This window comes from Mesitornis unicolor, unplaced genomic scaffold, assembly GCF_000695765.1.
Source record: "Mesitornis unicolor isolate BGI_N332 unplaced genomic scaffold, ASM69576v1 scaffold511, whole genome shotgun sequence".
Classification (NCBI taxonomy): Eukaryota; Metazoa; Chordata; class Aves; order Mesitornithiformes; family Mesitornithidae; genus Mesitornis; species Mesitornis unicolor.
Window position 1 is genome coordinate 1 of NW_010161510.1, and position 25475 is coordinate 25475.

Genomic DNA, 25475 nt, shown 5'->3' on the forward strand with positions numbered 1-25475 from the left:
CCATGGAACGACGCCCTACCTCCCCGGACAGAAGCCGAATGCTTCCCCGAACACACCCAACACCTGCCCACCTCGCCGCTATGGCAACTTGAACTAGCCGCCCTGCCACCAGCTGCCAGAGCCGCCTTCCGGGCGCCAGGCCCCTCCCGCAAGGCTCTGTGGGACGGGTAGTCCAGTAGTGGCAAGCCTCTAATGGGAGACAAAGGAAGGAGGACTACAACTCCCGAGAGCCCTTGCGGCGGGGACGCCGGGGCCGTAACAGAGGGGTAAGCCCCGCCCTGCGCGGAAGCCGTTGGTCCTTCAGAGCCTGCGGCTGTGGGGGGGGAGTTGCGGCGGGGGATCCATGGCGTAGGCTGGTGTTGATAAAAGTTTTTAAAAGTGAAAGCTTTACACAATACACATTGGCGTTTACCAACGCTACGTCTACATAAACATGAAGAGCAGAAACAAAAGCTGTTGCTCTGGTAAAGCCTTATTTCTAGGTATGCGCTTGCAGTTTGGTATCCCTAAAGGTTCACCATGAGACATGCAAGTTAACTCCCTTGTCTGCTGCTTTTAGCACTTTTAACAAGTATATTCAGGACACAGACCCTAAGGGTGGAAAATCCAGAAGGACTATAACATTTCATAATTTCCCTTTTTTAGGCTTACATTCAATCTTTCTAATTCTTTGTCACTGGTGGTATCTTTTCCTGCTATGCTGCTTGTCATCCATGGCTAGTCACTTTTCTTGTGGCTTTCAGGAGATCATTTAGATATTGCTTTCACAAGGCTATCAAAAAGAAAAGATAAGACAACCCTACAGAAGTAAGTAACTGGCTTAAAGATTCATCATTTACTGGGCTCAGAAAATGAGGTTTTTTATCAGTTATCATAGATGCACAGGAAGAAGAGTCGCTAGATGGATTTTCACTTGTCAGTGAGTTTAAAAGCCAAGTTTGATTTATAATTATTGTAATAAACAGTCAAGCTCCTCTGTTAAACATGCTGGTCTCCATATCAAAGCAGGTATGTGCCGTGACCCAAGTCAAAGAAACGTGCAAGATCTGCCTGAAGTCTGGATTTTGAGGGCAGATAAGTTTCTGCTGGATGTTATTTCTGAGCGTAGACACCTATTCAAGAGATGCAGGTAAACCAGAATAAAATCAGACAAAGATGACTAGGAAGCTGACTTTAGATGAAGAGGCACATGCAATATAAGCCTGAGGAAAAAAAAAAATGAGAGTTTTTTTAGGATAAGCGCAGGCAGGAAGAAAAGTAATTGTAAACAAAGAAGGTATCTTCTATTCTGTGCCCCAGTCTGGCAATGGCAGTAAGAAGGACTTCTTTAAGTATGGAAGTAGCAAAAAGAAGTCTGGGAAATGGGCTCACTGCCAAATGGGAACAGGGGCTCTGGTGACAGAAGACATGCAAAAGGCTGAGGTACTGAATGCTTTCTTTGCCTCCATCCTTGCTTGCAGGAGTGGCCTTTAGGAATCCAAAGTCTCAGAGACCAGGGACAGTCTGGAGCCCAGGGGAAAATCTGACGAAGGAAGACTTATCCTTGGTGGAAGAGGATCCCTTTAGAGGATAGTTAAATAAACTAAACTTACATAAGTCCATGGGTCCTGGTGGGATTCACCTATGCATGCTGAGGGAGCAACTAACGTGGTGAGGGCCACTAAAGTGATTAAGGGGCTGGCACATCTCTCTCACGAGGAAAAGCTGAGACAACTGCAGCTGTCTGACCTGGAGAAGAGAAAGCTTGGAGGATCTCAATGTGTATAAATACCTGAAAGGAGAGTATAAAGGAGATGGTGTCCAGTGACAGGACAGGGGGCAATGGGCACAAACTGAACAGAAACTTCTGTCTGAACATAAGGAAACACCTTTTAATTGCGAAGGTGATTGAGCACTGGCACATGTTGCACAAAAATGTTGTGAAGTCTCCATTCTTTGAAATAGTCAAAAGCTGTCTGGGCACAGTCCTGGTCAACCAGATGTAGGTGGCCCTGCTTGAGCAGGGAGTTGGGCCAGGTGACCTCCAGGGGTCCCTTCCAAAGTGACTGATTCTGTGACTCTGTGATTCTGTAATCCTTTCTGGATACAAACATAACTGTGTGAAAACAGCTTTCCTAGTTCTTACCTTAACTAATTGCTTAAGTCCAAGGGATAGCTTCATCTTCCTGTTCTCTCTGAGCACTCTTAGAATTGACAACCTCAGGCTTTACAAGCCATTACCCAGCAGTACCTCCTCTTTAGTCTTGAGCCAACTAAGTATTTCAAATTTCACCTCTTTTTCATGGCTTTTTCATGAAATTCAGCAAAAGGAGAAGCACAAGAGTTCCATAAGAGCCCATAACCATAAAACTCCATAACTCCCTGTTCTTGAAGATAAATTGGTTATATAGACATGAATCATCATGAACCAACAATAACATTCTTTCATGTAGCTATTCAAACAGTTGGTCTGATGAGCAATGCTGTGTCAAAGCAGTGTAATTTTTTCTGACAGACCAGAAATTATTTCAGATACTGAAATAGAAACAGGTAGGAACTGGCATATCTTACAAGTGCCTAGAGTGGCTAAACATGTTGATTAAACAGAAAAAAACCCCAAGTCTTTATTTTATCATTTACTGAGTTATTTTCCTGGTTTGAACCCTTCCTCCTACAGATATTACAAGATGTAAGTGTTGATATCTGGTAATCCCTTGAGGAGTTTGTGTGCAACACCAATTAGAGCTTAATTGTTTCCTTGTTAGAACCTGTTGTGGTTTATCTGATTTGTGTATAAACCATATGAGCAGTGCAAAGACACCTGAGATGTTACAGCAAATCTGGTGGAATAGAATAATGTTACTTTGTTTAAAATCACCCCCAAACCAATGGAATTCTGAGGCTTGCAGTGCTTGAGGTGATAGGTACTAAATAAGTAGCTGTGACTGTCACTAGAGGGAGTGTCTGTAACAGTGCAGAAATAAGCTTGTCAATTTTTGCCATGTTTAAATTCATAGGAACCTCCAGGGGTCTTTGAAAAAGCACAAGGTCAAAATAAAAACTGCAATATACTGCAGATTTACAAGTGATTTTTCTTTTCTGTTTACTTATTAGGATCAGAGCATAAGCATTAGTTGATTAAAACCGCATCATTTCTCTGTCCTCAGGGCATACAGTATTTTTAATGTCTGTTCTTAGAATTATGTTTATAGCTGTGGATGTTCACACGTTGGTGGTACTTTTAATACATTAAAATTTTTTAGTATATAGGAAAAAAATTATTAATATTCTACATGGGGTGGAAAGTTTCCAGTCACTCTAAGCTGCTAGATGCCATCACTTTTCAGAACTGATGCGGTCAGAACTAGTAAATATTGTTCTTTTTTACAACCTAAAATATTTGCAGTCTTGACTAAGCCAAACAACTGTGTTCCACTGTTCTTTCAACAAAGAAAGGAGAAGCCAAAGTGTGGCACCACATGGCCAGCAACTCCTTTCAGAGTCAGGCACCAGGAACCACAGAGGATCCCTCTGAGGCAGAAGACAGCGCCTGGCAGCCCATTCCAGGAGCTGGACAGCTTGGGGGACTCTGGGGCAGCCCCAACCCCAGGCACTGGGCACCTTCCTGAGGTCTGGGACAGGCTAAGGCCGGGCCAGGGTGTCAGCCTGGGTGTGCACCTGGTTTAGTGGGGCCCATGGCTGGGCAGGGCTGTGGGGAGCTGGAGACCAGCACCAGTGTGGCAGTGCTGGGACAGGGACTGGCTCTGGGAGCTGACATGGGGTCCTGGACTGTGGGCTGAGGGGGGAAAGTCCCAGAGGGATCCCAGAGGGACCTCTGGGTCAGTGTCCCCAGCCATGAGAGGCTGCTCTAGGAGGAACAGCAAGCTGGGAGCCAAGAGTGGTCCTGGCACACACACTGACTTTGCCAACAGGACACAGTCCTGCAGCATCTCAGCAGGACTGGGTTGGTGATATTGAGAGTCCCAGCAAGCCAAGGAATCAAATCAGGTCCAGGCAGGAAGAGTGAGAGACACCTGAAGACAAGACTACAATTTAGGTCCGAGGTCTGTCAAGGAGGCAGGACCAGAGAGAAGACCAGAGACAACGCAACCTTCCACATAGGTTTGGAGACTACCCAGGAAAACCAGCAAGACGGTGCTGCAGGAATCAGGCTGGGAACGAGTTCAACTTTCAAATAGCTCTGGATGGGTTTAGGTGCCCAGGCCTGAGCTGACTCAGGGCTCCAGAGCTGTTGCAGAGGGTGTGTGGTGCTGGGGCGGGCAGGTTGGCCAAGGCAGAGCCCTGACAGAGTGAAACAGCTAAACAGTGATTGCAGACTTGTAGGCAGTTACAATGTAAGCAGCAGCATCTTGCTTAGAGCATAACTTTTCAGCGTGAAGCCAGTGCCAATGTGGTTAGCAACAGTCCTTTTTTTCCCTAAACTCCTACTCTTGATGTTCCTGGCTCAGAACGTGCAAACCAAGTCTCGAAGCCCAGGAGGCAGTGCATCCAGACCTGGAGCTCCCTTCAGGCTGAAGTCGTATGTTCTGTCCTGTTTCCTTGAAGACTATCAGACCTTGGACAAGCGGAGTCCCTTGCTTCTCTCATTCAGAGTTTAAGCCCAGAAACCATATATTAAGCAGTTCTTATTTGTTTTGAAATCTGCTCAGAACGTTTGTGGCTTCAGTGTCAGCCTTGCCATTTCTTTGGTCTGCAATCTTTTCTAGTTGCCATTTCTGATCCCTTAGAAATAGCTGGGAAGATATTTATTCTTTCCATTAGCACTTTCTGAACTACCACTGCTGCCACAGAGCAGTCGACTTCCCAAAGCTTCTAATGCCAATATCTACAGGCATGCTCTTTTTCCTACTAAATAAAAGGTAATTCAAAATACTTTGCGCTCAGTGAAAGACCAGTTAAACAAATTACCCTTCCTCTAGTTTAAGAGCCTGAAACACAATTACTTTGGAGTAGCTAATGCAGGGTAGCCCATTAGCAAAGGTAAGTAGCATAAAGATACCTTTAGTACACCAAATGAATGAATATGATTTGGTTTCTGAAAACTCACTGAAATTACTTGAATCTTGGGTCTACTTATCTGCCCACCACTAAAACTATTATTCCTTTGCTTAGTCCACACACAGTGATACTTAAAAAGTAATGCTGAAGTTGGAATAAAAGTGAGGGAGAGGGAGGTTGCAAGAGAATACACAGTAAAGGTTGCAACAAATCACCCCAGCAGTGCTGTCATTAAAGAGGAGATACGCATCCCCACTCTTTTCCTGCTAACCAGATCATGACATGAAAAGTAGGGACTCCTCTGTTGTGCTCTGAATCATACTAGGTCATCAAGATTAGTTGTGAGAAAACAGAGATTAAGCTGGAAGAGGATTTTAATTCTGTTGCTCAAAATTGACAAGCTGCCTCTGGACAGTGTCAGTGCATGAAACAACTACGGCTTGTACTCACTGCCTGGAAATCGGGTGTAGAATATACTCATGGCAGCTAAGAGACTTGGTCCAAAAGAAGACAGAGATTCCTTTGGTGATACTTTTGTTTTGCTAGATGGCTTTGTATGCATCTGTGTATCTACTCTCCCTGCAGGATGGGTGGGCGTTGAGGTGCTGTTTTCAGATCTGGGAAGGATCAGTGGGATTGTATGGAGCACACAGTAAGGAACCCTGAGCTTGCACCGCAACCTTGGCCCCCATCCTTATGAGTTACCCTCAGAGATTAGCAAGATTTTGGTGTATTATGAAATGACAGAGTTGTGCCCCACAACTGATATGATAAGTAGATAAGAATGTGTGTCTTCTCTATGGTCCCCAAAAAAGGAAGACAGTCCTCATGAATGCCAGGCAATATTACCCCAGATGTCTTGGACAGCAATGAGGGGACAGTCTAACCATCAGATTGTTTTGTGGATTGTAGCAACTGTGGTAGTGTGGCACTTGCTGACAGTAAATTGCTAAGCTACACAGCATATGTTGTGGCTAGCTTCCACAGGAGATAGGATGGGATAGCGGCCCAGAATAGGTGTGCTGCCACCCTCAGGACCTGTCCTAGCTTGTGGCTTTCTTCTTTATGAAATTTGTCATTAGCTCTTGGCTAGGAAATTACATGATCCCACTGCTGAGAAATGGCAAGCCTGAACACAGGGGTAGCAGCCTCCAGCAACTTGGCCTGGCTTACACTGTACTGGAGTCTCTCTTAACACTGACCAAAGTGGTGAAGAGCTCCATGTCTGACTTGGCAACACTGACTTGTGCCTTCTCCCTTGCCTATGCCTCAGGGGAATGTGCAGCTCCCTTGTTCATCAGCCTTGAAATTCAGTAAACTGCCTGGGCCTTCATTTTCATTTAGTCAGATTGGTATGGACACCAAAAAGTGGTGCTGGTTGGTGGTTCTTAGGGCTGCAGGGTGAATTACAGATGTGAGCAGTGTGCCAGAAGGACGTGACTGGATGAAGCACGGGCAGCCCCCATTCCCAAAGGAATTCCGTGCAATGCAGTGTGAAGTTGTCTAGGGCACTCTGTGATGGGTGCTTCAGCTTGTCCCCTCACTGAGACACCCCTAAGGATACTCCTATCCTAAACAGGATAGATGTATCTGATGGGATTCCTTACTTACACAAGATCTAAGTACTAACACATCTGCAAGGTCAGGATTTAGATTGTATTTCTTTATGGGCATAGTATTATTTGCTCACCTTGAAAAGATATGTCGAGGACATTAATTATATTAGGATACACATATTTATGAACTAGTTTAAAATACTTTTAAAGAGTTATTTCAAAATAGCATCTGATGTGTTGTATTCATAACCTTTGGATAACTCTGATCTAGTTGGAGAGGAAATGTTTGTGCAAGAAGATTGTGGCCTAAATTTTTACTGTGAGTAGGTTACTTTCTCAAGTTTCCTCCTCCCAAGGTTACAAACATTTTTGTTGACACTCTGCTGACATTTTTCCTTGTTGTGTACCTACACATGCATAAAATCTACATGAAGGAAAAAAACACTGATATTTGGTTGAAAAAAAATAGTTAAAACAATTGAGGAAAAGCATTAAAGAATAATATCCCTTTTTTTCTCGCACTGCTTTTAAACAATTGTTTTTAGCAAAAGTATCTCTTGTTTATGATGAAACCCAGCTTTAAATGAGTATTAACCAGATTTTTTAAGCTTTTAGCATCTGTCAAACACAGATATGATTGGTTCAGTGTGGGAATCTGTGCCATGTCCATTGTAAACCTATGTCTAAACAGTGACTGGAGTAGGTTGCTACTTCAAGTGGCAATAATTCCACCTTATTTCTCTCAAGGTAGTTTTTTATTCCTCTTTTTTTTTCTTTGGTGAAAGGATTTTATCTTTTCTGATTGTGTGGAAAATGTTACTCTGCTCTTCATTTTGGTCTCTTTTTAAAATCCCTCGTTTGAATTTTCAGTGCTTTTTTAAAACTCCTTTACGTTTGGTGCATATCTACTTTGCAGGCGGTGAATTTTCACTCGGTGTGAAGAGCTGTTTGAACTTCACTGCCTTTAGAGGTGAGTTGCTATTGCGCTCACACAGCCCCTTTCCTCCTCTCTTCTCCAAAGATACTCCAAGAAACGTTCGGGCTAAAGCGCAGCGCTGCCGCCTTTAAAAACGGCTCGGAGGGCTCGTCCCGCCCGGGGGACCCCGCGGGAGAGGTGCCGAGGAGCGGGGGAGCCAGGTCCTTGTGGGACGGGGAGCGGCAGGGAGGGACGGCGGCAAAGTGGGCAAGGGGGCCAGGGCAAGGAGATGGAGCCTGCCCGCAGGAGAGGGCGCGCAGGGTTTGCCGAGACCTCTCCGGTCCCCGCTGAGGGAGGGAGGAGGCGGCGTTGTCCAGCAAAGGTGCCGCCTTTCCCGAGCGGCTTCTCCCGGCGGGGCAGCGCCGTCTGCCCTTGCAGCTCTGGTGTCTCCTCACTTCCCCTCGGAGAAGTGAGGGGCAGAGCGGGAGCGGACGGCGCAAGATGCTGTGCCTCCCGGTCGCCTTCCAGTTGCTGCTGGTGCTGGTGCTGTGCAGCCAGGGCACAGAGAGGTGTCCTTCAGCCTTTTGCGAGTGTTCCGACTGGGATGACTACAAAATCACTTGCAGGGACATCCACTTCATTCCCAGCCTTCCGGAGGATACACAGACCCTGTGAGTACATTGGGATGGTTTAGGGGAGTCAGCTGCCGGTTGTATTCACATTTTGCAATCGGGAGATGCTCTGAGCTAATGCCCTGTGAGATAAGGGAGGGAAGTGGTGAAGGAGGGGAGTACGGTGTAGCAGGAACAGTGTGCAGACTATGTCACAAACCTCTGAGATGTGAAGAGATGATTGTCTGTTGCGCTTTAAAAGTTCTGGGTAGGATAGGGGAAAATCAGACTGAGCAGAAAGCTGCATTCTGTGTGGCATGTGCCTAGGAGGAAAGAGGAGGGAATGATAGATCAAACACAGTTTTGTAATTAAAAAAGAATAGGAATTGGATGTGCCACCTCACAAACAGCTCCATGAAAGGTTCTGTGCGCTTTCAGCTTCTTTGCCAAGACCCGACAAAAAGAGTCCGTGGGAACCGAGAATCCCAGTATACCATCTGGGTGATGAAGTACTTCAGATGAACAAAAGTGTGGAGTATGGGATAGAGCAGCAAATTTGGAGCTTGCCAAAGTGATAGAGCGATTGAAACACCTGAATCTAAGTGTTTAGTACCATTACAGGCACCATAGGATCTCTTGTCTGGGTTCCTGCTGCCAGTGTGGAAGAGTGTCTTGTGTCGTATCTGTCAGCCCCATAGAGATTTATCAGATAAATAGTCTAGGAAAACTGAAATGGCACCAGTCAACGGTAACTAAAGCATCTTTTACTTTGTCTCATAAGACACAAAATGTTTTTAGTCTCCATGGGAAGGTTAATTTGGAAGTAATTACTTTCTGATAAAATAAACAAATCTGAACTCAGTTAATTTAAACAAAAACAGGTCTTGATAATGATTCTTGGGGCTTTACTTACATATACTGAAAATATGAGCATGAAGTTATTTGAATGGGCTTCTCAAGGCTCTTTAACACCTGAAAGTAAAGGCTTACCAAATGGACCACTTACCTGAAAAGACAGAGAAAAAGTTACTTATGTTAAATTTTTTATTATTAGACTGCAGTTACACAAGTATTTCAGTTGATAAGGTTTTAAATTATACAGGTTTTAGTGTGGTTGTTACACTTTTGTATACGCAGTTCATTTAGTTTGACATTGCAGTAATGTTACTCTGTGTAATATGTAGTGTGTTCTTCAGAATCCACCATGACAGGCTAGAAAATCAAGCGGTTTCAGTTTACTGCAGAAATGTGCCTTCACACAGGCATTTAAAATAGTTAATAGAAACAATGAGATCCCATTGTGGAATTGGATACTTTCCTTGAAAAATGCTGGTATGATGGCTGAGAAGTACCTCTGGGTGCTTCACAAATCAAGCACTTTGGTTGCTGGAGTTCCAGTGTTTTAAACACCTGTAGCAGTGGGAGCTCTAAGATCACAAGCCAAAAACACCCAGTGGAAATCTGACTTCCATGGACAAGGTAATTAACAGAAACAATTGAGAAATGTTTTTATGTTTCTTTTGAGTGTATTTCAATCCTCTGTACCAACTGGGGTAACCCTTGCAGAATTGTCAAGAAGCGTCCTCCCTGCCACGGTCATTGTAAAACAAGAGAAAAATCCAAGTAATGACAATTGGGATTTTATAGTGTGTGGTAGAAAAGGCTGAACATGTGCTGTATAGTCTGTTTGATTTGAAAATAAATGGGAAAATTCTCCAAGGAAATAAGGAAAACACAGCTCTTCTCACAAAAAAGAAAATAATTAGCCTTTTTTACTTCTGTTTGCAGTTTTCTCCCTGCATAAAGTGTGTATATTTTCATTCTGTGTTATTGGAATTGCTGAGGTCTGGTGGACTGCATCTAATTCTGTAGTCGCTTGCTCTTGTCAAGTGACTTAATCTTTCCTTGCCTCCATACATTGAATGGGAGTCACAGCAGTTCCTTGTATCTGGTTTTCATTCAGAATCCTTTCAGATGGTGCAGATCGATTTACCCACACATGGAGGATAAAATAACACAAAGGGTTTTCCTGAGAGATTGAAAGGTGTGTGCTCCTCCTTCCGTCATGCTTTGCATCCTTCTGCCTTACAACTGGCAATGGTTCCGAATTGGAGAATAAAAGATCCCAAAATAATTGAAGTTTCTGTTAACCTTAAGAACAAAAGAACCCTTCTTTTGAAGTGTAATATGTAGAGTGCATATCTGCACCTTATATTTTGAAACACTCTACTATTTTCCCCAAATCCAGCAACTTTGTTACTGTAGGTAAAGTAACTTTGCTCTGGTGTGCTGATTTTAAAACTTTCTTACGTGGCTATTCAGTTTTGTAGGATTTGTAAAGCTAAGAGACTGGTGAATCTAGACTGTGCCAGCTTTTGGAGATGATGAGCTTTTTTCAGTACTCAGGACCTTGAAACTCCAATTAAAGTTTCATTCCAGTTATTCAATTTGGACTGTTCTAATTTCTCTACTCTCCTTTGAGTGGCGTAAGCCTTTGTTTTTTTTAAAAGCCATGCTTATAAGAAACTGCAAAAAAATGCTTATTTCCAAACTCTTCTCATGGAGAAGTGTCGTGAATCTCAGCCAGGAAAGCATGTGTGTTTTAAACTGGTTTTAGTGCATTTGTCCAAATATAGTTAATGCAGGTGCTTATCCAGAATGGCTGAGGGCACAGATACTGTTCTCACAGATGCTTTCTTTCAGTACAATTTTTTTTTTAATTTTTAAGTTTTGTGGAGTAAAGAGAAAAAGGTTTTGTGTATTACAAGCGAAGCTTGCCTTGTTGCCTAAAGTTAAGGATTACATACCCCTGTCATGCTATGGTAGGGACATTGAAATACAGTACTAAATAAGATGAAATTAGGTATCAATAATTTTGTCATGTCTATAATAACTTAATGCCTCTCTCTATACAGCCAACACCCAGACCATTTTACTCCTGCCTGGCCCTCCTTTCCTTCTGCTCCTGCCTGTCCTTGACTCCATTCCCAATTCATGCTGTGGCAGTGACATTATGTGCGCAGTGCCGAGGGGATCCCTGTCCCAACCCTTCAGCATCATAAGGCTTGAAGCATTGTGATACCTTTCCTGGCATCATTATGATGAAATATTCAGATGGTATTCCCAGCATCATCTCAACACAGATACCAACCCTTTTCATTTTATGAATCTGTTATCAGTTGCTTTTAATTCTTTCTTCTATGGCACTAAAATTAAAGAAGTTTTGCTTCTCATTTATTTGTGCTCTGAATTGCCTGCATTCACTCACTCAGAAGAATTTCAGCTCCCCTTTCCATCCCCAATATCCTCAATATCCTTATTTAAGTTTTCCACCACTTAAGAAAAGCCACACCATATCATTCCAATGGCTCTCATCTAATACAAAATCCCATCAGGATTTCCTTTCTCTTAATTTTCCTTGGGTATCTGCATATAGAAGTCATACATGGTACTCCTCATGGAGAGTGTCTCAGCTTACAATTATTTTTACCTGCAGGAAGTGTCTAAACTCGGTGTGGTTTTGTCATTTTAGTAACCCTCAAAGGATTGTTCTGCGTCTCTTGAGTTTCATCTCTGTGCCTCATTCAGTTGTTTCTTGAGCCCATTTCAATATACATAATATCCCGTGGCAATAAGTTCCACAAGTTTAATAGAAGTTGCAAGAACTCATTTTTGTTGTTATTGAAAATGCCACATTGTCCTGCCATCAGCAGCTTGTGTGCACCACATTTTCAAGCCCATGTTATTTCCCTTAAGCCTGCTGACAATATTCTCATCTCCTCCCTATACTGTCTGTAGCAAGCCAACAGTAGTGTCCTGTGTTCTCTCCTATAAACTCAAAGCAGCCTAAACCCCATACATACATATATATATGTGTGTGTGTGTGTGTGTGTATATATATACATGTGTATATATATATATGACTGGATAGAAGGCAGCACATACTGAGTTCTGAGCTGTGTGAGTGCTGAATGGTTCACATCACCACAGTCAAATTTGGTTGCAATTGGACAAGAGGAAGTTAACGGGCAGAGTGGAACTAACTAACAGATAAATAGACATAAGATGAGCAGAGTCTTTAAGGATATAGACTTTACATGAGGTATTAAGCTATGCATCTGCTCCAGGACATTGGCCGTAGGTAGGACATTGCTCTTTGATAAATGCAAGGTAGCTCACCCTTCAGGGACAAGGAGCCCCAACATATATTGTTTTCACTATGTAGGTAAGGGTGGGCATGTGGATACCAGGATAACAAGATGTAGTGAATCAGCTGGTCTGTTTCGTTCCCCATGCTGTTGTCAGCTTTTGATGAAAGAGATCTAATTTACACATTTACAACATGATATTTAGGGCTAGCAATGATATGTCAAATATTCCTTAATACTTACTGCTAAAAGTGTTATTTTGAACTGGAGAACAAAATATGTAGGGATTTAGGTTTTACCTGTGATAACTGAATCACTTACATCCACATTTTTCATAAACTTAATGAATAGTTTAGAGCTTTTTCAGTTTACAGAAGATAGAAGGAAAACTGAAGGAGATGGTTTCTCTACTTTATATTGAAAAGAAATCAAACTAATTTGAAATATTTTCCCCAAAATCTTTGTCTTAGGAAATGTCTGAAATTCAGAGATATTCTGAGTTCAAGTCCATAATCTTTTTATAGACTTCATTACTTCAGAATTAATTATGGAGCCTCATAAATACATCTTCATAAATGACCTTGCAACATAAGCACATAATTATTATCCCTATTTTAATGATGAAGTACTGAGAATCTAAAAGAACAGGAAAACACTGACATGGTTAAACAGCCGACTGAAGGAAGCTATTAGACATCCTTCATGTCCAAATCAGGACATTTTGGGGAACTTGAAGAAATACAGCACAAAAATATAAGAGAAACTTAGAATATCATAAAAACTCAGTGTAGTCTTTAAAACACCAAAGAGGATAAGAGCTTCTATCAAACTGGTGTCCATATGAAGCTTGTTTGAAATGAATTGAAAAATGGAATAGAATTAGATCCTCTGAGCCAGATGGTACCCGTGTAAGAGTTGCAAAGACAAAATATTTGATTTCTGCATTGCTTGCTGGAGTCTGTAACTTGCTGTTTAAATCAGCTGTCGTGACAGAGGAATGCAAGGTCACAGGTAAAGCAAAAAGCATGATTCTTCCAAAAAAAATGGGGCTTTGGGGAATGTCTTGGGAAGTAAATGGTTGTAGGCCTGTCTTTGGAAGACTGTGAAAAATAGGAAAGAATCATTATGGTTTACATATAGGGAAAGCTTGCCTCGCAATATATGCGCTAGTTCTTCCAAGGAATCAGAAACATGTGGATACACTGAAACTAATTCAATGATCAATTCAAACATTTGGACTTGCATTTTCAAAAAAAAATCAGGAAAGACCTTAGGAAAGACTTGAGACAAATTAGGTGTTAGACAGAGGAAAGAAAGCTGATTTATGGATTGACAGCAGGCTTAAGGAAGGAGAGAAAAAGGTGGTAGCAAACTCTTAATTATCAGAATACAGGGAATTCATCAAAAGATCTTGGAAATGAAACATCCAACACAGTCTGGGTGTAGGCTGCTCCCTCTTTGAGGCTGTTCCTAGTTTCTTCTAATCTGGGTGGTCTGGTACATAGATACGCTGTGGTCTTGGTGGGTGAGCTGCCATCAATACATGCCATTTTTATATCCTGCTATTTCTCCTCAATAGCCTGCCACCAGCTATTACTGGCAGGCGAAAAGACAAAAATCTTACTGTTCCCTTTGAGTGAGTGGGAATTACACAGATCCATTACAGGAAGACTAAAACCTATAGTTTACCATCTCGGCTTCATAAAGATGAATAATATAGGTTTTTGCTTGTATCTTTTGGAAACTGGCCTCTTAACATCTCAGTAAGTTGCTGTGTTAATTACATTGTAAAAAAATAATTGGGTCATGAATAGCTTACGATCTACTGCCATTTAACTTTAGGGAAAAGGAGTGTTTGCTTTCTAAGAACTGTTTAAGTAAACCTGTGTTTAAACTCCTTAAGTAAACCCTGTGAACACTCCCATGTTAAAACATGCTGATAAAATGCTAGGTGCTTGTTTGTGAACTTCATTTGTTTTCCCTTCTTAATATGTTGCAGAGGCATAGATTTGAAGGCCAAGTGGGAACATCTAGTCTGACGTTCTAGATGATGGAAAGCATAAAACTTCCCAACAGGTGTGGTTAATTGGAGCTCCTCCTTTTCTATTTATTTTGGTAGAAAAATCATATATTGTTGGTTTAAAAATAATGTTAAACACGTACACGTTGAACTGTTAAGAATTTGTTCAAATGCTCAATCATCTTTCCTTTCTGTCTGTGTTTGTGGCTGCTGCTGTGCAGTACAAAGTAGGGAAATGTACGTAGGCACTGACTTTATGCCCTTTGAATTGCCACTCTCTGCATTGATTCCAAGAAATTCAAGCATCTAATTGTGATCCTCTGAACTGCACATAAGGAAAGAGCCAGAGCTATCCTGGAGTAAATAGCTGGGATAAATCCCAACTGCCAAGATGAAATCCAGGCAACTGTGACTTTATGCCACTAGATTTTGTGGGGTGTTTACCTGTCAGATCAAAGCACCCCACATTCTCACAGTTAACGTTATGATCAAGTTGCTCCTTTTTTATTAGATAAAATGAACAAGTAACGATCCTGGTGAATTCCACTGTAAGGCATATTTTTCAATACTTTATTTAAACCTGTGATTCCTTTCTGAACTGTCGATGACATTTTTACCTCCTCCTTAAACTACAAGCATTAGAACTGAATGACTTATATGCTTTATTAAAAACTTTTTGAGCAAAGACCTCCATTTCTCAATTTCTTCCATTCCTAAGTAAATACTCTTCTTCAGGTGACAATACCAGCACACCACAAGGTATTCAAGGTGCACACAAACCCTATATTTATACAGTGGCAAAAAGTATCTTATCTGTTCCTTTCCCAGTACTTTCTAATATTTGATTTGGGGATTTTTTTTTATTGTTCCTAGGCACTGAATCCGTGTTTTCATGGAACTAATGCCAAGATCTAACATCATGCTAAGATCTGCTCCCGAGTGAAAACGATGAGCTCAGAACTCAGAGCTCATTTTTAACATATGTATCTATGTATGCTTTCCCCCTGTGAATCGTCTACGTGTATTGACACCAAATGTCAGTTACCATTTTATTTTTCAGCCACTCAGTCCTGTAAGAGCCTTCTGAAATTCATCAGTCAGCTCTTAGCATTTCTGCCTTAATAAGTAATTATAATATCAGAATAAATTATTATAAGTAAGCATTGTTACCTTACTGTTTACGCCTCTTTTCCAGGTCATTTATGAATGTGTATTCAACAGCCTAAATCCTTTCACAGATTCTGGTGGAACTTCATTTACTCTTCTCCTTTGTTTCCTATTTTGAACCAATGATTTCTTTGGAGTGTATTTATCCGAACTGTCACAATCTTGGAAATTAGCTGGATTTATTATTTTTCCCCCCTAAAGAAGTAGTAAATTTTCCTCGTATATTGAAGTGTCTCTCTCAGGAGGAGATAATTCCATAAATTTATTTTTAATAAGTAAAATCCTTACATAAACATTTATACATGCTGGGAGGTAACAGCGAAAACTATTTCTTAAAGAAGATCTAAGCATAGATACAAATAAACCTATTACCTTAGAAACTGCTGAGTGGGCTCTCTTGGATCATCCTCAAAACCTAGATCAGTTTACTTGGGTATTATGAGCCTTATCACAGTATTGCAGTACCATGTCCACTGTCTTGAGCAGTTTATCTAAGATTTTAGTCCTACACTTGAAGTGTTGTACAATCTGAAACACCAGCTGGTGCACCATTGCTTTCGTTACTGGTAATAAAAATGTCATGGATGCTGACCAGGTTTCCATACCAGCATTTATTAGTTTCCCTCGTCCTTCACTGAGGGTTTTAAACAATCTGACAGGCAGGAAAAAATCTTTGGAAGGTTGCCCCTTTTAAAAGAGGTTACATTTTGAACATCCATTTGCATTCCAGTTGCATTTCTCATATTCACCTGTATTTAACTTGCATTGTCATCACCACACGTCAGCTTCACCTCATTCCTTACACTCCTCAAATAGGAAAAATCAAACAAATTGCATTCATTATTTCATTCGTTATCTGTATTACTGTCATTCGTGGACCAAAACCCTGTAACTGTGGGCATTGCGCAGGGATGGGATGTAGATGGTTCTTGCCTCCAAAAGTAATGTAGGACTGCAGATAGACATAGACACACATGGGCATCAGGAAGGCAGTAGAAAGGGTCTATAGTAAACGCACATTTCTGGAATAGGGCTGTCGATTTGCTCCCTAAGGTAGGGCTCTGCCACTATTGCAATTTATAAATGAAAGACATTTTCCTATGTGTTTTTATTGTTTGTCATGTGTACAAAAATGTAGGTTTCAGATCTTTATGAATTTTAAAGTCTCTCTTGACCTTTTATAAAGGCCTTGAGGTCTTTAAAGCCCATTGCCTTTCTGTCACAGATGATCTCAGACTGTCTTTGTCTCACAAAACCAGATGTCATTTTTTGGTTCGAATGGAATTGCAGGAAATTTCTTAATGTACATTCAAAACGTAAAGAAAATTATTAACTAAAGCATGCTGTTCTATAATCACTGCTTAGCTAGTCAGATTCCAACCAAATTCCCTCCTTATTCCCAAATAAACATACAAAGACTTCTTTAAAGGCACGTGCTTCATGTGGTCTGTAGTGGAAATATGACCTACTGTAACATATCCACAGTCTCTGAGAATGGCCTCTACTGTAACTACCTTTTAATCCTTATGTCTGACTCATACAGAAATCAAGAAAATGAACCAAAAAAAGCTGAAAAAATGCTGTAATCATATGCAAATGGCAAGAAAGAAGGGCTAGGTAGAAAAAGAATACGTCATTTCGGTGGAAAAGGTGAACGTTCTCCACTTGAGGATCTATGGTATCAACATTTCTTCCTGAACACCAGTAAAAAGCTAATGCTCAGAGTCATGATTAATAGAATTATTTTTCTAATGGCTGTGTTAAGTTCTAGACTTTTATTTTTTAACCTTTGTTCACTCTCCTGTTATAACAGACTTCCCTTTTTCCTGGCTTGCATCTGTCCTTGTGGAGGAAGGGAGAGGAATTTCACCATTACAGAGATGTAGGAAGATTTCATGTAGTCCTAGTTTGTATTAACCATTTGTGGAAACTTCCTAATTAAATAAGAAAGGGGGAAAGTGCATTTTTTAACATTTTCAATGTTTAATTAATTTTGTGAACTATTTTGTTGGGCATTTCCTTTCTAACTAATGAGTCTGAGTTGAAAGCAGCTTACTTACATTAGTTCCTAGGGGACAAGTGTGTGTACTAACTCTTTGGAGCGTTTGGGAACGTAAAAACTTAACAATTATTGTACTGGGTCATAAAGAAATCTCCATCTCGCCCAAGATCCTGTCCTGAACACTGACCAAAAGCCAATGCCCGGGGTACAGTGTATTAATATTCTTATATATGGAGATCAAATTAGGAGAACCAAAACTCTCCTAGTAAGGGATATGGAGGGTAACAGGAGGGACTTCTGTAATTGCATGGCCAACATAAAGGAAAACCAAGGAAACTGTGGGCCCGCTGCTCAGTAGGGCAAGGGACCTGGTGACAAAGGTCATGGGAAGGGCCTCAATGCCTTCTTTGCACTGCTTTTTTCTTGCCTGCTCCCAGGTCTCCTGGGTCCCTCCACCTCAGCACAGCCTGAGGAAATGCAGCATTACCTGCACCTGGAGAAGGTGATAGACTAAAGCAGCACTGCAGTGTACTGGACATAGGGAAATTTATGGGACCAGAAGTCATTCTGTACCTTTGAACATCCTTTTGCAGGTGCTATATACGTGACCTCTCCAGTTAGGCAACATCAGGATCAATAGAGTGGCAAAGCAATTTTCTTTATTGTCTTTTATATTTCTGTCTTAGTACTTCCTAACATTCAGTTTGCCTTTTTGACCTCTGCTGAGCAGCTGGCAGCAATTAGAGGCATTTAGTGGTCCTCGGATTAGAAACAATAGTAGCCAGCAATTACAGCCTGCTCTTACTCTCTTTCCCCGTAGGAAATGAACCTCTTCTGTCTGCTGTTTTCTGAAATTTCACAGTACCGTTTGAACTTTCTTTGCAGCCATTAATTGACTCTTAGCTTGATATTTCAGAAACACGGTGCTTCTCTATCACATTCAGAGCACATGTTGCTCCAGTGCAGATGGAGCGAGGTAGTGGGCCCATTTGGGAAGGGTGGCCAGCAGTGGGACCATGTCCTGCCAGGTAGATCTCCCCAGAATTAGTTAACCAGAATAAATGTGTGATCTGTGAACTTTAAAGTGAACTTTAAAGATCACAGTGTGATCTGTGATCTTTAAAGAACATTTAGGTACAAGCTGAGACCAATAAGACCTTTAGAATGGATCATACTGAAAGTATGCCAGTGTTTTAAGGAAAGTATTATTTTTGTTAGTAGTTTGCAGAAATTAATCTAGGTATGAAATACTGTTTCACCCATGGGGCTCCCTCTTAGATACCAGGGCTAGGAGGCAAAACCAGAAGAGAAGTCCATGCTATTTCTACGGAAGAAGAGACAACTGAAATCTTCAGTAGTCTTGAATCCAGAAATGTTTGCCATTATGCTAAAGACATAAACACAAAGTGGAGAAATCTAGGGATCCAGTGAAAGGTATAGAAGAAAGAAAATAATAGGAGTAAGAAGCGTAAGAGACAATCTCTTTAAGGTCTGTCTTACTGCCTGTGGCTGACAGATAGCCCTAAAAGAGTTTTCACACTGTGCTATCTACATAGTTAACTCTTACACATAGTTATACAGTTAACATGCTAAGTTATAGTGTTAGGTTTCGTTTCAATTACGTGTACTGGCTCTTCAGTCTCTATATTTAAGTATCTCCTTATCCATGAGAGAAAATAGCTCAAACTTTCTGAGCTGTGTGACTCAACCTTTCTTCTTAAATATTGCCATTTAAAATATTGGGATATACTAGAGGTAATTGCTATTTACTTTGGTGCATTTGTTTTTAGTTCTAAACAAGTTCAGAAGACTTCCATAAAATTGCTCTATGATACTTTCTTTAGATCCAGGAAGATCACACTCACTAGTGTGAGAACTAGTCTTATTTTAGCATATGTCAGCAGCCTGTTATCTATGTTGAGCTTTAACTTGTAAAGCATTCACTGTAGGTGCTATCATTGCTTCTACTTGAGTCTGTAGTGTTGAATTTTGCAAAATCCTGGGTATCATTGTTTTCCATTAACAAGGGGCAATGGGCACTGGCTGGATTGCAGAATCTTGAATAGAATAGAAGCTGTTGACAAAAATTGGGGTTTTTGCAGGTGGAACCATTTTTAATTCCTAAGTAAAAAAGATACTTTTTCTGCTCTTTAAAATTTTGGCTACCTGTGCTGGTTTTGGCTAGGCTAGAGTTAATTTTCTTCACAGTAGCTAGTATAAGGCTATATTTTGGATTGGTGCTGAGAATACTATTGATAACACACTGGTGTTTTAGTTGTTGCCAAGGGATGCTTACATTAAGCCAAGGACCTTTGCAGTTTCTCATACTGGCCTTGTCAGGGTACAGCCAGGACAGCTGGCCCAAACTGGCCAGAGGGATATCCCAAGCCATAAGACATCGTACTCAGTATATAAGTTGAGGGGAGTTGGCCAGTGGGCAGTCGTATCAAACCTCTAGGTTTGTCTCTTCTTTTTTTCCTCTTCATTATACATTACTGTTACTGTTACTGTTACTATTACTATTTTATTATTATTATTTTCTTTCAATCATTCAAGTGTTCTTATCTCAACCCCCAAGTTTTTTTTCCTCCAATTCTGCCTCCCATTCCTCTGGGAGGGCGGGCAAGTGAGTGAATGGCTGTGTGGTGCTTGGATACTGCCTGGGGTTAAACCCCAACACGACCCCTTAAGAGGCACCAAAGTGTGGCCAACAAACTGCTTTGCCATTAACAGCTTCACAGCTAAGTTTGCTAGGGTTTTTGACACTCCTTAATGTGTATCCTGTGAACATGAGGATGTGTAAGGGCTGAGTCCAGCAGAATACAAAAGCACATGTTTGAAGTTTTTGAGGAACTGTACCCGTCTTTATTTTGGCAGAGCAGTATTTGACAGTAGTCCATCTATACTATGTGTGACGTGAAATTATTCCATCACAGTTGTTGCTGAAGGCAGAAGATATATAACCATTAGTTTTTTGCAAAACACTCCATAAACCATTGCTTAGTAGTTACAATATTTTGTAAAATTTAACCTTTTTCTTTCCTCTTGCAGTTATATCAATAAACTCTGCTTCTCAATTCAGGACAAGGCTACTGCGTGCTTCTCAAGTGGAATGGGTTGGAAATTTAATGTCAAAAGAAAACAACGTAATGAAAACTGACTGCAGTAGCAATTCAATTTCCAGTGAACTGGAACACTTACAGATTCAGTCTGGTAGATGACCATTGAAATCTCCTAAACCAGAGTTTCTGAACTCTGGTGTAAAACACAATTTTATGATTCAGTTGATCAAATGATGAGGAAAAGGTAAAAAAATAGTTCCTACTGCCATATCACCATTGCCTTTTGTGACAATATGTGGTATTCTCATTTACGTGAACCTCTTCTTAGCATTGGTAAGAGAACTATTTGCAGCCCCTCTGTTTTTCTGTCGAGTGAGCTGTGTGTGTGGCTAGAGCACACTGAAGTGTGCTTGTCTCTACTGGGAAGGGCTTTTTTGTTTTGCACTTGGACAGTTCCTAGCACTGGCCGGGTTTTTGTGCCGTGACAGGAATTTTAAATGCTGTAAAGGTATAGGAAATGCTACTGGTAAAAAAAATAATTTATTGTAAAATTTTGTATTTTTTCAAATATTCCCACAACATTAATTTGATCTTCAATAGTCTTTCTGGTCCCCAGCTGTCACACGTTCCTGTTCTCTATCTGGTCACGTCACTGGGTTGTTGTGTGTATGTACAGTAAAGCCATACGTAGTTTGTAAATAACTTCAAGCACCTTTAGAAGTGTTTTTTCTATGGCTCACTGGTGGTTATGAACAAATCATTTCACTTTAACTGTGAGGATAATACATACTAATGTTTTGTACCTATTGTATGTCAAGTGCAAAGTTACCATACTTAGTTACTTTCATGAAGACAGCAGGGTTACAGAAGTAAAACCATGCCTTTTCAAACAAAATATGTAGGTAAATAGAGTAACACGCATCAGATCTGAAAGGAAATTTTTAAAGTACAGATTTTTGTAACGTGCAGCATCTTGGAAGCTTTTTATGTGGCAGCATGTATTGAAATGATTACCTGAAAGGCACTCGATAATATATTTTAACAGATTTATGAAGTATAATGATCTTCAATAACAAAGTAGTTACTTCTTTAAGAAAGCTCAGAACTAGTTTTACCTTCACAAATAAGTCCTTTTACAAATGAAAACAACTCAGTATTGTTTGGAAAATAAACCGGTTACAGCTAAGACATTTTTTCCAAAAGCGTAGCTGTTTCATATTATTATCTACAGGATATCCAGATATTGCCAAAGGTTAAGGAAAAATCTTCCAGTTATGAGAAATGTGGCCACTGAATAGGTTGCATGCCTGTGTTTGATATTTACACGTTATGTCTTGTCATGTACTTAACCTGACTTCCACTTCCTTCGTTTGGTGCAGAAACAGCAGTTTTACACTGCATTTATGGTCCTTGTGTACAGTGAGGTGCACTCACAAATTCCTTTGAGGAATGTGAGAGATATCTTGAACTGATATGAACTGAAAATTTCAAAGGTAGCTCCCGGTTTTGTTCAGAATTCATTTTATGGGTGTGTTTGTATGCCTTGGAAATGCATTTCCCCAAAAATAACCCCAGTTATTTAGCTCATGGGTATTGTTTTCATTGATTTTTTCACATACTGATTATTGTCTTTTCAACTTTGTTGTCTATTCAACTTTGCCTTGGATAAGGAGGAAATATTTAAAACATCTTTAAAAGGAGGACGGTTGACCAATAGTCCTCGTGTTTATACAGAAAGGCAAACATCAAGAGAGAAAATAACTTGTATCCTTCAAATGTTAAATACAAAGGCCTAAAAAAGACCTTACCAATGCGTGGGGCAGTTGTGTATGATTTTTACAGAGATCAGCTTTAAGTTGAAGTGTGACTTATCACCATTTTAAAACCCAGTATTTTCCCTTGAAGTCTTTACACTGTATTGGCCTTTGCTGCTTTTTCTGAGAGTATATTTTGTAGTCAAAAAACAAATTTGGAAAAAACGTGGCAAGTGATTTCGTGACAGAGCCAGTTCAGTGGTCAAGTGTTTAAAATGCAACTTTAAAATTAGCAAAGCGGTCTCTTGCCATTTCTTAGGATTCACAGCTGTGTCATTGCAAGGCTATTATTTTAATTAAATCTTCTGCAGAAGTTTCCTAATGCACAATGAAGTGTTATCTTCACTGTGAGTGTCTTACCATAACACGCAGGAAATAAGTCTGTAGTTTGTATTTGTATCATCTTTAGCATTGCAATTCTTACTAAGCAAAACAGTAAATTAAGTTTCCTATTTGGGTTTTTTTTATTCAGATTTTAGTGTTACTTGATACATTTTAGCTGCTCAGCCAGTGTCTTTCACCAACTCTCGGTGTTAGTGCAGTTCCTCACAGGATTCATTTTTGCTGTGGTTTTTGCAGTTTGCAGCTGCTCAGGATTAAATACCTCTGCCCTGTAGGTATTTAAATGCCATGCTTGCTTCAGCACCGACAGTTCAGACACCGATTAAATGACATTAACAACTCACTGATTTGCTGGTAAATGGAAGGTAACATTCAGTAGGACCAGTGCTTCCTGGAAAGTCTTCATTTCTTGCTCCAATCCAGCAAGAAGCAGTGGGTGATCACAAACTGAGCAAGAATAGGCTCCGACATTGTGGACTGGTGTTTTCTGTTTGCGATATATTAGCAAATAACCAACCTGAATTCTCGCCTGTCAGTCTGACAGTGTCCATGTGCACCACCTCAGTGTGTTGCAAGAGGATATGTTAGTGTTAGGAATTAACTTTCAATACAGAATTGTCCCAAATGCTGACCTGCACACTTTCCTTTTGAAAGGCTCTAGTATTTCTTTAAATTCTTAGGGCTGAGCTAGTTTTAATGTATACTTCATGTTATCCTTTTGGGCTGCTGGTTAACTGTGGGGAAGGAGCTATGTAGTCTTTCAGTATATTCAGAAGCGATTTCCTACTTTGAGCGTTACTTTGCTGTGTGAGTTTTCCTCTCGCTCTTACCACGCTGGAAATACCAGCATTAGACACTAGATGGAAATCATCTTCTGGTAAGCTCAGCATGCATTTCATTATGTGAAATGCCTTTTTGGCGCTGTTTTTGCACCACTGAATCTAGTTCAGAATAATCAAAATAAATACTTATTCTTAAGCGTGTTTAGTTTGTGTTTGGTTTAGTTGAGAGTAAAAAGCTAGAAGTTAATGTGTCAGTAATTGTTTAGCTAGCCATTATCTTAGTTGCCGTGGTTATTTCTCCTGTATAAAAGCTGAGAGGTCATTGCCTGTTATAATTTTCTCAGAAATATGAAGTTAGTATGTGAAGTTTCTTGCTTTGTTTCACCTATGGTCAATATTTTTATCCTTTCTTTGTGGAGAATAGTTAATTAAAATACTTCTTGCTATGTTTGCCACCATTCAAATTATAAATCATGTCATTTTAATCTGAAATTCTTCAGATGATCCTTATTTACTTACTTTTTGTAGACAGACATAAAACAAATATGTTTTAAAATAGACTAAGTATGTAAAATTTATATTTAATTCCTTAATCTATCTTACTGAAGTAATATCACAGATACTGCTGAGGATGTTGTTAAAATCATGCATGGTTAGACATATTTATATGTTTCTTAATAGAGAAAATGTGAAACTATCTGTGAGGAGCAGGTTATTTTCACTTGGATTTTCCATTGACTATTTGCCCCCAGCTCCTGCTAAAAGATGATGTTCTCTCAGCGCTGGCACAGCCAACGTTTTGCTTCCTCATGTAGAGCTGGGAAGTACCTGCAGGGGTTGCTGCAGATGGGCTGCAGCTGAGCACCAAGGGTTTCCTCCTCTGCCATTTACTGGAGCATGAGGTCAAGTTCCTTGTTACTGAGGGTTTCTGTGGGTCTGGGTGCAGCAGTGGTCCCCAGAAAGGGACCTTGGCACCACCGGGATCAAGCCAGTGGATTCAATGTCCAGGAGACAGAAAGGGGAAGAAAGAACCATCAAGCCTTGTATTCATCCAAGGGAATCACAGAATCCCAGCATGTCAGGAGTTGGAAGGGATCTGGAAAGCTCCCCCAGTGCAACCCCTGCCACAGCAGGATCACCAGAGCAGTCACACAGGAACACGGCCAGGGCTTTGGGTGTCTCCACACAAGGAGACTCCACAACCTCTCTGGGCAGCCTGGGCCATGCTCCATAACCCTCACACTCACAAAGCTTTTCCTTCTCTTCAGCTTGAACCTCCTGTGCTCCAGCTGGGGACCATTGCCCCTTGTCCTGGCATTGGCCATCCCAGAGCAGAGCCTGGCTCCTTCCTCCTGACACTGCCCTTTCCCAATGGATCCCCAGGAATGAGGGCACCCCTCAGTCTGCTCTGCTCCAAGCTCAAGAGCCCCAGCTCCCTCAGCCGCTCCTCAGCAGGAGATGCTCCACTCCCTCCATCATCTTTGTGGCCCTGCTGGACTCTTTCAAGCAGTTCCTGTCCTTCTTGAGCTGAGGGCCCAGAACTGGACACAAGATTGCAGATGTGGTGTGAGCAGGGCAGAGCAGAAGGGGAGGAGAACCTCTCTGACCTCCTCTCAGAGGAGGATTGCTCCCTCCCATCAATCTATCACAGGTGGTAAATAGGATAAATAGGAACTGCTGCTGCCCTGAATTTCAAACCAACCCTAAAAATACCCTACAAACCTCAAACTCTTGAGAGGCTTGTAGCTAAATGCAGTTGTAAAGATCTTTTTAAGAGGCCAGTGCTTTTTATAGATGTCTTTAGTGTGAGGTATTAGGTAATACAAAAAGTATTACCTTATTATTAGGTAATAATATGCCTTCAAGCTATTGTAAGAACTTCAGCACTGAGTCAGAATTTGTCAGCAATGAGAAATAAAGCTTTCACTTGATTTCCCAAGTAAGCCAGAGAGCAACAGAAATGTTTTCTCTTTAGAGAGGTAGTTATGGCTGTACTTAACATTAGAATAAAGGGCTGTTAAATGGATAGTCAAGAACTATAATCTATATGAAGAGTT

At 40.8% G+C, this 25475-nt stretch overlaps 1 protein-coding gene across 1 annotated transcript in view; it reads left to right on the forward strand.

Moving 5' to 3' along the window:
• Positions 1-7971: 7971 nt before the first annotated feature.
• Positions 7972-25475, forward strand: part of LOC104547444 (thyrotropin receptor-like) — a gene marked incomplete at its 3' end in the record, with an annotated part of 35732 nt that continues 18228 nt past the window's right edge. Inside the window, exon 1 of the mRNA XM_010193131.1 lies at positions 7972-8141. Within this exon, the coding sequence (XP_010191433.1) occupies positions 7972-8141 (170 nt within the window). The remainder of the gene's footprint in view (positions 8142-25475) is intronic.